General features: G+C 42.7%; 1 protein-coding gene across 3 annotated transcripts in view; it reads right to left on the bottom strand.

Annotated features, from left to right (window-relative positions):
* Positions 1-4324: 4324 nt before the first annotated feature.
* LOC147854537 (uncharacterized) overlaps positions 4325-13165 on the bottom strand; it is an 88067-nt gene continuing 79226 nt past the window's right edge. The window contains exons 1-2 of one of the 3 annotated variants that reach the window (XR_015531035.1): positions 4697-4801; positions 4325-4489 (exon numbers count right to left, since the gene is read on the bottom strand). Coding sequence is in view for 1 of the 3 variants with exons in the window: in XM_087331323.1 (XP_087187449.1) it covers positions 4340-4489; positions 5092-5277 (336 nt within the window). In the remaining 2 variants the exon portion in view is untranslated. Of the gene's footprint in view, positions 4490-4696; positions 4802-5091; positions 5350-13165 lie in introns of those variants that run through there. The other 2 variants (XM_087331323.1, XR_015531036.1) reach the window with 2 other exon arrangements.

Raw genomic sequence — 13165 nt, 5'->3', positions numbered from 1 at the left:
AATACCCAATTGTTTTCAAGGGGAAGAAGGAGGTGGCAGTATTATGGGCTTTCATTTTGGGTTTTGTTGTGTTCTATGGCTGTTTGATTTGTTCTATGGCTGCCTCATCGAGATGTCTCCAAAACATCGTACAATTTCAGCATATGATCCCATGGAATATAAATCAATGATAGTGGCAAAGAAGTTAAATGGCAGAGTCTGAGAATGGTTCTGGTTGCACAATGTCCCACATGTTCAAGCAAAGGTGAATGGAAAAGAGGTGATAAAGAGGCTTATTCGTGCTAAAGTGGAGGCCTTCTCAAGGTTTATATGTGGTCTTATAACTCGACATAGCAATGGAATTTTCTCAAGGTTTATATGTGCTCTACTAGCAAAGGTGTTATTGGCAACAATGTAGTTTTTTTGATAATATGTATTTCTGCAAAGGAAACAGTATTATGTACTATTTGTATATTGCCTTTGGCTTTTTAGACATAGCCAACCTACCACCAACGTCCATACCGCCGGAAATTAGGATGACTAATACCTTGGAAGAGATAAACACGATCGTCGAGACGAAAGTCTAGCCCGCACCACCGGTGCCTAAGTTAGCAGCCTTCCGACGTAATGTCCTTATGAGGGTAGCTAAGCCTCATATTTATACCTTCTCCTAGGCCCCTTGTATAGATGTGCCTTTCTAAAAGGGTTTCCATTCATTGGTTGCCCAAATCATGATAGTGCATGCACCTATCATTCCTTCTATCCAATCACATTAGCCCCTTTTTAACATTACTGAACATACTTCACTAATGTAAATATTAGTGACCCACCCTCACCAACGTTATGTGTACATAACAAGCTTGCGCCAACCGAGAGATCAGTGATGGTGAAATTGTTAAAGGAGTATAAAGACGTATTTGCATGGTCATATAGTGACATTCAGGCTCTCGACCCTAGGTTTTATTAGCACCAGATACATCTCAATACGAACACGAAACAGGTACAACAGCAATGGTATCGAATGAACCCAAACTACGCAGTCAAGGTAAAGGAGGAAATTGACAAGTTGTTGCGAGTTGGTTTCATTCGGCCAGTCAAGCAAGCAACATGGAGTCCAATCATGGTGGTGCCGAAAAAGAACGGCAAAATCCGGGCCGATGTCGACTATTGGAAACTCAACGCCACCACTATCACAAACGCATTTCCCCTAGCTTTCACCAATGGAGTATTGCATGTAGTAGTAGGCTACGAAATCTACAACTTCCTAGAGACTGTTTCAGTGGATACAATCAAATCCGGATGCACCCGGACGACCAAGAAAAGACAATGTTCGGCACAAAATGAGCATTTTCGTGGCATTCGTCATGATGTTCGGCCTAAAAACGACACCTGCGACATTCCAGCATATCATCATGGAAATCTTCATGATTACATTCCTCCATTTATGCGGGTCTTTTTAGATGATTTTGTTGTATACATCTGATGACTTGAACATCTCAAACACCTACGCCTTTGCTTGGATAGATGTCGACCGGCTTGACTGAGCTTGAATCTAGCGAAATGCGCATTTGACGTAACAAGCGGAGCGCTACTGGGTCACATCGTCAGGCAAGAAGGAATCACGGTAGACCCCAATATGGACAAAGCAATAATCTAGGCTCCACCACCAAAAAACGTGAAAGCCTTGAGCAAATTTCTAGGACAAATTTGGTGGCACAACCGAATGTTATGATATTTGGCCAATTTCACGACGCCACTACATGCGGCGGTACACCGCATGCCATTTCGATGGAGACCTACCAAGGACGAGGCATACCATGCCCTCAAAATCATGTTGTCACAAGTACCCGTCGTCCAACCGCCGGACTGGCCAAAACTATTCCGTCGACGCCTCCGACACGGCAATTCGCAACGCAGTGATGCAGTTGATAGCACCAAATTGGTACGGTTGGTATATTATGCCAGTTGGAGAGTCTCAGCAACGGAGAAGAATTACTCGACAAGAGAGAGAGAGAGAGAGAGGACCTTGACATGATCTACATCATCACCAAATTTCGACATTACCTACTTGGTTGAAAATTCACTTTTCACGTAGATCGCTCGGCGTTGTTTTATCTTGTCACGAAACAATCATTACTAGGCAGATTGGCCAGATGGATACTACTACTACAAGAATTTGACTTTGATATCCATCACAGGCCAGGGGTACAACACGCGGTAGCATACTATTTGAGTCGACTCGAATCCGGGGAAATAGTCAGCGGCGTACAAGATGACTTCCCGGAAGGGGAAAATTTTTGGATTGACTCGGCCAATTCAGGTGACAGGAACCAAGACCCCAAGGACAAATGGATTGACGATATGATATGCTTCCTAATCTCGGGCCTACCACCTGCTAGCATGCTTCTCGAGTAGAAGAAGATATTGGCGTCCGAAGCCGGCATTTTTGCATACTCCATGACACACTATATCGTAAGGGCATCGACGGGATCTAGCAATGAGCGGTTCGACAATTCAAGAAAGACATGATCCTATTCTTGATTATTGCCATATAGAATGGCTCTTTTATGGTCCACGAGGAGTCTAATATTAGTCTCACCATATCATCTTGTAACATTTTAATTTGTTTTGGAACCATGCTTCAATATATGTCATGCACCTAAACTAGTATAAACTTTCAACATCAAAATCGGTATAAACACTCAACACATTTTAACTTACATTGAGCTATTTGCATTGGAACCATCTACCATTTATGTCATTCATCTAAATCAATATAAACATTCAACACCATGCAACTATATATTTATAATGTGTTTGTTGTGGAACTAATTCTACAATAGATGTCATGCATCTAAATCGGTATAAGCAATCAACACCACGCAACTATATATATATATATATATATATATAATAGTCTTATGTACCCCACTTCACCAAATGCATACTTAGCTTTACTTAATAAAGATCCTCACTTCATTGGACATGAGAGGGTTAATACTATAAACCAGAATGGAGGAAGATAATAAAAAACCTCACTACCCAGAAAGGATGGTAAGTGTCCTCCCATTTTTTCCTTTGCCTTTAAATTCTCATAGCATTTAGGTGGTTGGTTATTTTAGGGCTCTTTCTTAAATTCAATGGTTTTTCCACATATTCTTAAATTCGATGGTTTTTCCACAAAAAATGAAATGTTCCTAACCATTTCGGCAAGTATATGGCAACCAGTTACATTCATTACACTAAATAATCCATGTTCACCTTTAGGTATAGTAGGTAAATTATCATTCTTCCAAGATGGAAAAGGCATCACTGAGATTCACTGTCTTACCATATCTGTGAATGAATAATCAAAACAGAAGTATAAATTCCTCTTGCCATTAAAATACAAAGTGTAACGACATGTATCGCATATATTGTTGCACATGACATATGACCATGTCATAGTCAACAATACAATAGTAGCTCTTCACCTACTGACTCCTACTCACATCAACTTGGTGGTGACAGAACGCTAAAGCCTTGGGTTGGTTATTTATTTCAAAGCTATGGAGCCAATCGTACACCATTTTAGAATGCACATTCTAATATCTATATATTCCTAAAAATTAACTTAAAAAGCAAACAGTCATAAGTCATTCTGTTAAATGACATTTCTGTACAAAACAATCAGCATTTTTTCTGGTATAAACATGACAGAAGAATTTGTAAAGTGAGAACGAAAGACATCACTTGCAAATGCACATAACCAAGATTGATAAAGACCATTTCCACACGCATTCGATCCACACTTATCCAGTATATTGAATTAGCCAAAAAGTCATTTCTAAATGAAACAGATCCACAGTTATCAAGCATATTGTATCAGCCAAAAATCCACGCATATGGTTTCCATCAAGTCTCTTAATTCACATGTCCGCTATACAATGAGCCTTCAAAAAATATTCCAGATAAAAAAGCTGATGATGTGTGTACCTTACATACTCTATGGCGAAATATGCACCCTTAAACATAAACACACACAGCCTTCAAAGCAACCGAAACAAAAAACATGCATGCATCATTGACAATACAAAACATGTGCAACAGTCATTAAACAACCAAATTTGGTAACCTCCGGATGGATTGGCTCCAACTCAAACCGGACAAAAATGAGGCCAACTGAAATGCAGATATGCACCTAACTCAGAAATTTAATCTAGACAACCATTGACAAAATCCCATTATCTACTTCGAAGTTTTTCTTTGATTTTCTATTTAAATTGAAAACAATCCAAAAACATCAATATCAATTAAGGTGCCTCATAACTTGGCACGAACTGACCCCACCCACCCACCCCACCCCCCGGAGAACAATAAATCAAGCATTTCTGCATCCATAGGAAGAATCTAATGAGGTAATGCCATCGAATTCTGATGCTAGTTTTGCTATGCTAAAGCAAGATATTAATCTTTCACTTCTTGTGGGTGCCCACAAGGTTTGGCTTTGTCCTTGCATTTCTTCATGACACTGCAATTCCACATCCACACAAAAATGAGTTGTATGTATGTATGTATGTATGTATGTATGTATGTATGTATGTATGTATGTATGTATGTATGTATGTATGTATGTATGTATGTATGTATGTACGCATGTATGGATGTACGCATGTATGTACGCATGTATGTATGCATGTATGCATGTATGTATCCAGGTATATATACATGGATGTACCATATGTATAACGAGTAGTTACATGTCTACATAGGCATATATACAATGCAATGCATACATTACAACATGTACAAAGGATTTCAAATCAAAAGCCTAAGCAGTGGACATATTTTAGACTTGAGTAATTTGCAACGTAAACAGAAAGTAGAAAATCACGATCAAACAAGCCATTAAGCATCATATGTCAGATTTTGGATACGATAAACTGATGGATACATTCAATGGTAAGACGATCTAATGTGTCATTTAAATCACATAAATAAGAGGGAGAGAGAACTTTATTTCCAAAATTCAGATCTACAAAGAATTAGGTACATTCGAAATCGTTAGGTATTTTGTTCCTGGAATGTATCTCTGTAAGTCCTCTTCGGTGTGTATTTGTGTGTTGTATGTACCTGGGGAACCGGAGCGGGTGCTGGTGGTGCAGGTGCAGGTGCAGGTGGTGGTGGGTAGTCGTCATCGGTGGAGGAGGAGGAGGAGGAGGAGGAGGAGGAGCAGAGGCGGAGGAGGTGCAGCTCGGTGGGGGAGAGAGCTCCTATGGCCCCCGCTGCGAGCCCCGCGAAGCATCCGAACGTAGCCATCTATCTGTCTTCTCTGGTCTGTCCCCTTCCCTCTCTCACACTCTGCACGCGAGCAGACCGAGAGAGAGGGAGGGAGGGAGGGAGGGAGCTCAGAGAGAGGATTTGAAGGGCCTACGGTACATACGTATATGTATGTACATATGTACATATTCTTCTTATATGTATTGTATAATTAATATGTATATATGTGTGTAGCGCTTGAGCATCATCGCTTCTTCTTAATTCACTTGTATTCTAAGAATAAATTCTAAATAAATGGGGTAGGTGCACGTCGTCAAGACTCAAAGAGTATCACAAATGCGGCTCAAGATAGACTATCAAGAATGGCATCTGACTGACATACTTATTCGCTCCCCTCTTGTCTTCTTCTCAACAAGACTAACTTCCGAGTCACAAATATTTGAGCATTCATTCAATGTTATGCTCAATGCATTCGACGTCAACGAGATTGTACCATTTGGATTCATTGATTGGGTTGACTCTACAATCTAACACATTAATACAAGTGAATTTCTTTCTAAGCTTACGAGATAGTTTGTAAATAATGTGAAAGTCTATATGCATAGTCGACCTAGCTCAACTGAATCACAGCAATGAACAACCAAGACAAAAAACAGTAAACTATAGAGATAGTGACACAAAGAGAGTGAGCGAGACAAAAAATACAACTGTATTACAAAAACAACCAGTTCATTACAATGTTGTTCAGTGAGCCTTTATATATCTAAACCTAGTATTGCCCTAATAAGATAGTGGGGTTTTATATGTACAAGGGGTTTGAGCTTGCTATCTCAACACTCCCCTTCAAGCTCAAGGTCTGGCCTCTTCGGCCTTTCGGCCCTTAGAGCCTCCAGACTCAAGCAAGCCCCCCATGCCTGGAACGCGAAGATCATGCAGAGTCTGCATCGGATAGGGTTTGCTCCGTCGAAATCAAACTCTTCACTTTTCATCTGGCACGGTCGGAACGGGCTAGTAAGCATTTTGCTTTCTGTTGATGATTTCATCATTGTCGGTGCTGATATGGACGAAATCACCCGCATCAAATCCCAACTCGCAACATCATTCAAAATGAAGGATCTCGGTGACCTTCATTACTTCCTTGAGATCAAAGTGATCCGCAACCCCAAAGGCATACTGATCAACCAATGGCATTATGTGTTGAGTATGCTCTTCAAATTGGGTATGACGGAAGGCAAATCCGTCTCGACTCCTTTGGACCTGAATGTGAAGCTTCGCCCCGACTCCGGAATGACATGTGACCCGAAAAGGTTCCGAAAGATAGTCGGAAGCCTCATATATCTAATCATCGCCCGACTGGATCTCAGCTATCCAATCGGATTGATTAGTCAATTCATGGCGCATCCGACTGTGGAGCACCTTCAACACGCACTGAATACTCATGTATGTTAGTGGCACTAAGGACAGGGGGTTGTTGTATCGTACCGGTGTAGCCAGATAACTTTTCCGCTACATGAATGCCGATTGGGTTGGAAATGTCGGTGATCATAGGTCTACATCCGGATATGCGTTTTCCATTGGAAGCACCACAATCACCTAGAGCAGTAAAAAGCAGCCGACAATAGCACTGTCGAGCACTGAGGCCGAGTACCGAGGAGCGGTTGTCGCAACGTGCGAAACCATATGGCTAACAAGGCTCCTCAAGGATCTGCAAGTGGAGGTGTCTGATCTGATGACGATCTATTGCGACAACCTCAGCAACATTCAGTTGGCAAAAAACCCCGTCTTTCACGCTCGAACTAAGCACATCGAGGTGCACTACCATTTTGTCTGAGAGCACGTTCTCTCCAGTGGAGTGGAACTGCTACATGTTCCTAACAGATCGGTAGGTGGCCGATATCTTCACCAAACCCCTTGGCTTGGACAAGTTGCGGCAATTTTCAAGTGCATTGGGTGTGTTGTACCTTGATATGCCGAACTTGAGGGGGAGGAATGAGAAACATGACTGGAATGAAGGGAGGAATGGGAAAGACGACCGAAAAGCCGAGTCGGAAACCAATCTTGATTTCGGTCCGACTGAAGAAGTCAGTGTGCACGTGTCGACCGAGAAAGCCGAGACCAGACATAGGGGGAGGCACCGAAATGCAAAGCCCAAGTTGGAGCCAAGCAAAAAAGAGGAAGGCAAAACTGGAAAGACCGAGACCAGGACATGGTTCGACGTGGTGAAGGGTATGGAGATTGAGGACGAATTGGAGACAGCCAACTCGGACAAGAGTTGGAACAAATCGGAGGCACCCGATTCGGAAGAGGTACGATGTTGTAAAGATTTTCGGCAACAGTGTGAAAATCGCGTGGAACGAGGAAAATCAAGAAGGTGCAATGTGCACACGTATGAAAGGAGTGATGATTACACATGTATGTTAGCACGTTAATGTGCACGTGTGATGTGTGTTTAGGTGTTCATTACACAAGATATAAAAATAAGCCTAGGTCCTAGTGGCATACAATGAGGTGCAAGTAAGGTTTTGAACCTTACACCTCAAGGATAGGAGGCAATTGACATACCATTAGGCTAGGTTATTCTCTTTAAAGCTTATTTCTTCATTTCACATGTAACAACTCGTACATGAGGCTTGAATGAGAGACATGTGATGCATGAGCGCCAAATGGCAATCATGCATCACGTGCATTTCATGCATTGTATGCATGTCTTACACCCTCCACGCATCATATGCATGGGGGCATCTATATAAGAAGGAAAGGAAGGGAAAGGAAATCAAGCAATGTATGGAATCAATAACAATAATAATAAATCTTAGTTATCTCATTGGAAATGTGTCTTGTCCCTCAATTTTGAAGTCAAAGGTTCAAACCCGGAATTGGAATTCTCGTTCGTATCTATCTATCTACCAATCTATCTTTAATACTTTCTTGCTTGCGCTAGTCCTTCCGGTCCAGAACACTGACGGTTCCACTTCATTGTCTTGAACGATCCTTTTGATCCTCCATCACCACTTGCAGATAGAGGCCGGTGCTTGTTTGCGCACATGTAACACACACATCACGACCTTTGGCACCTGTCACGTGCTTCACGACATCTTTGTGGTGTAGTAAATATTTTCTCAATATCGCTCTCTCTCTCTCTCTCTCTCTCTCAACCCACACAAGCATCTTCGACAACAAGAACGACCCGATTATAAACCTAAATGACGGTCGATTCCTTACAAGTACAAGTCACCCAATTCATCCTCCTTGGTCAAAGACCCCGGATTTCCGCGACATAGATTTGGTGAACCCGACATGAAGAATGGCAAGGGAGGATGGCCGGAACTTCAAGTGCTAGAGATTCTAATGATAGTCTAGCACAAGCAAGAGCAAGGATGATGGACCAAATGCTCCAGGAGAGAGACAACGTCGCAGGCCTTGACGTTGCCATCAATAGGATCGTGGATACCAATGGATGCTTTGACGGTAGAGATGTGACAGGATACCAGGAAACGTACAAAACAGAAATGCGAAAAAAGGGTATTCCTATGGCAAGACAATTGACAAGCTTCTCAAGGATTGTAACTTCAAGTCTTTACTCTGGGGTCCTAGAGCTACAAGAGATCAATCCTGAATGGTCATCTTTCGAACAAAGTTTACTTGAAGAATATGGGTTTGGTGACTCATCTCGAATGACGAAAAAGATTTAAGGTGAATTCTTCTAACAAAGAGTTGAGTGCGAGTCCGACGCTCCATGAGTTCGAGCAAAGATTTGATCAGTTGCCTACACTTGACAAAACTATTCTTGATTCCAGCAAGGTGCTCCTATTTATCAAGTTAGTAGATGAGAAAGATCGAACAAATCTTGGACTACTACTAGAAAACGATGAAGGCCTCATTTCTGATTGGGCAGTAGTGAAGAGAGCATGTGAACATTTTGATAAGTGTCGACAATGGGACAACAAGACAAGATCGAGTGTTGCAGCTCAGAGTGGCCGACAAGCTTATAACACAAGACAAGAACCACAAGCCCAAAGACCGAGGGATGTTGAAGTAGCTAGCTCACGGACGAAGCCACTATGGATAAACTTGTAGAATGCTTCAAGAGATAAGAATTTCTCAAATTAGAAAGGAAGAAACTCAAAGTTTTCTGGGTCATCGCTTGGACTTTCCCCGCAGGTGTATTTGGTGTGACTCTTTGGAACACTAGCGGAGAGATTGCTCAGAATTCCAAAATGCCCTTCGATGAGATATCATTTATCTCTCAACCAATCAGATTCACTCTTTGGTGATGCAACGTCCTCTCAATACTAACTTCGACCGAGGAGGTATGAAGTAGTTGATGGAGGAAATGGAAGAAAACAAAGTGAATAGTGTTTACTATTCCTCATCTGCCGGGATTCAAGATGGACACAAGACGAGAGCCCAAGAATCTCAAGCAGGAGAATTTTGGCCAATCATATTGAATCAAGTCGGAAAAGGGAAGCTCTGCATAAACGAGGCACTCAAAGCAGAACGAAGAGTCCAAGCAATGACGGGATAGGAGGACCCTGTGGAGGAGAAGTCTAGCTTCGTCGAGGCCATGTGTCAAAACTATGACGTCCTAGTTGAAGAGAAACGAAAAAGACCAGATGACCAATCAGGCTCTTCAAAGAAACATGACACAAGAGAGGCTGTTCAAAGAAGGGAGGAATCATCACCGCCCAAAACGATAACCGAAAGAGGGAAGGAAAGAATCGGACCAATGTTCAAACTACGCTCGGAGATAGAGCAATCCACCGACCTTAAGTGTGTGATGGAAGAAAGAATCCTGGATAGCCGAATCGAGTTCACACTATGGGAGATCTTAGGAATTGCAAAGAAAAAATTTCATGATGTCATCATTGACTTAATAAAAAGGAAGAGACTGACGACAAGTGGAGAAGGAACTAGACCAACAAATGTCTCGACGAGCGCTATCACAACGGAAGGTCTCGAAATTGAACAAGAATTTGCCAATAGCCATTTTGCAAGGCAACATTGGGCTAGGGCTACTACTGAATCACCGGTGTGGATGGGAGACTTGAAAGATTCGGTGGTGGTGCTCATTGATCATGGCTCGGAGATCAACCTCATGTCTCTTGACTTCTATTGAAAGGGTCGTTGGCCCATTAATATTAGGCATGGGTGGAAGATTCAAGCGGCAACCAGGGCGACTGAAGAGCTTCATGGGGCCTGCCTTAACGTTAAGGTAACTATTGGCGACGTTGAGCATGATCCACACTTTTTTGTGTAGGAATCAGTGTCACATCCTGTCATCCTTGGCGATCCTTACATTATAGCATCCCAAGTGGAGACAAAGGTACTTGATAATGGTTCGTCATATGCGGATACAAAGTCAAGATGGGATGAGCTCGGTTCAATTCCTCACCATACGACCAAACCATGAAAGAAATAGGTATAGCTTAGGGAAAGAATCTAGGGAGTATTTTTAATTCGGGCTATTAGGGAGAGGGACAACAACAGTCTAGGACATCTAACTATGTTCCCAAATTAGTGTAATAAAAGTTGTCACCCCATTAATGAAAATGAAGTGTTGTTTTCTGAAAATGGGATGTGTAAATTTAGCAACATTAATGGAGGAGATATTAAAATAGAAATCCTAGAGGAACAACTTAGAGAAATCGGGATTATGAGCGAGGAAGAGGCAATAAACGGGTACATGGAGATAATATCATTTGATGATACTCTTGGGGAAATGGAGAAAGTCATCGAATCGAAACTACAAGTCAACAGAATAATTCTAATCAACTTTGTCGCCTTATACACCGTCATCGACGAATACGAACAAGGTGTTGCAATGGATGAAGTCGAAGTTAATACCAAATACAAGACTGTAGATAAGAAGGTCAAACATGTGGCTACTCCCTTGCCTGAAAACAGTTGGCAGTGAATAAAGAAGGTAACGCAAGATCCGTGCCTTAGAGACCCGAAAGGAGTAGGGCATGTCTTCACCGATGAAACTCGGAGGAAGCTCAAAATTGGTGGGGGTGAGTTTTTGCTTCCCAAAGAAGAGTCCAAGTTCCGGGAAATGTTGGAGCAACACGGGAAGGCATTTGCCTTTTCCCCACATGAGATCGGATGTTTTGACCCAATGCTTGTGGAACCAATGGTTATCTTTACAATACCCCATGTGCCATGGAACTTGAAGCCAATTCCCGTTCCAAGAACTCACATTCCAAGATTGCTAGAGCTGTTAAAAGAAAATATTAGAATGGGAATCCTTGAGCCATCTAATGCGCCTCATTCAAATAGGTGGTTCACAGTGCCGAAGAAGAATGGAGCACTTTGATTTATCCAAGATCTGCAACCAGTAAACAAGGTCACCATTCGTAATGTTGATATTGGACCTAGTGTTGATGAGTTTGCTGAAGCTTTTGCAAGAAGGTCGATTTACTCGATTGGAGACTTGTATTCTAGATATGACCAATTTCAATCGTCTTTGGATAGTCGAGACATCACAATAATGAGGACTCCCATTGGGCTAGTAAGGATGTGTACATTACCGCAAGGGGCAACTAACCTAGTGGCTCACATGATGAATGCCATGAACAAAGTACTAAGAGACTGCATCCCAGATATTACGATGCCTTTGTTTGATGCTATACCTATAAAGGGGTGCCCTAAATCAGAGAAGGACGAGTCTTTAGATCAAGATGGATGTCGAAGATTTGTTTCAAACCATATTGAAGATTGTGGAAGAGTGCTGGAAAGACTAGAAGGTGCAGGGCCTCACATTCTCTGAAGAAAAATCAGCATTTGGCCAACGTGAGATCCTAGTAGTGGTACATTTTTGTGGGCCATATGGATGGAAACCCTCTCCCGAGAAGGTGAATGCTATTCAAGAGATGCGAAGGGAATGTGGAACGTAGACAGAGGTCCGAAGATTCTTAGAAGCATGTGCGTTCTACCACATTTGGATTCCGCACTATGCTCATGTGGTTGAACCCTTGTATAGCTTACTGAAAAAAGGGAGAAAATTCAAATGGGAACCGGTACACACTGTTATTCTCTGACCGGACAAGGCCTAACACAAGGTGTCACGGAGACACTTCACCAAAGGGTGATTACGGCATAGGATTAAGATTCAACGATTACACCGACTTACGTAGGTTACATGATTAGAGCGCTTTTGTTAATTACACGCGTAAGATATAACAGTAATTACAGAACGGAAATCAACACAGAAGTATAAACACCATATGCTCTATTAATTATCCGCTGCGATTACAATGGGGTCCGGGCCTTTAAATAGGTTTCCGGCCCGTAGTACAAAACGGTGCCTATCGCACCTATTCGGGATCCGTCCGGATCTGGAACGGCATACCGTTTCCAGTCCGTCCGTCCACACTATGCTTATTTACAACCATACTTAATTAATTCCTTCACTCCGTATTTTGGACTCCTTGCCGGCCGGTAACACATGGCACGCCCGTGGGACAGTACCTTGTACGTCGAACCCTTCTCGGCCCCTTCATTGTTCACCCAAATTGTCCAAAATACTTTGTTCCAGAGTTTCCACTTGTTCTTCCGGTTGTGGTTGCTGCGGCTGCTGTGGTTGCGGTTGGGACTGAGGCTGCTCCGGCTGCTCTGCTTGCTGCTGCTGCTGTGGTTGCGGTTGTGACTGAGACTGCTCCGGCTGCTCCGTTTGTTTTTCTGACTCCGGCATCTCCGTTTGACTGCTTCCGGTCCGGTCTCCTTCCAGTAACGGTTCCTCATCACTGAGGTTGACCGTTACTGGTTCTCGTGCTTTCTCTTCCCGGATCCGGGACCTCTCGTAGCTTTCAAACTGGATCTGCGCCTCCAGCCTGTCGTCGTCCAGCTGAGCTACAAGTTGCCGAACTTGCCCTAGTTGGTCCTCTGCCAAGGCTTGAAAGTCTTCGGCCAGCTCATCTCTTATGCCGGT

This window comes from Azolla caroliniana, unplaced genomic scaffold (assembly GCF_043228905.1).
Source record: "Azolla caroliniana isolate FFs.n. ecotype wild unplaced genomic scaffold, voAzoCaro1.0.p SCAF_15, whole genome shotgun sequence".
Taxonomy (NCBI): Eukaryota; Viridiplantae; Streptophyta; class Polypodiopsida; order Salviniales; family Salviniaceae; genus Azolla; species Azolla caroliniana.
This window is presented reverse-complemented; position numbering and strand designations above follow the sequence as displayed.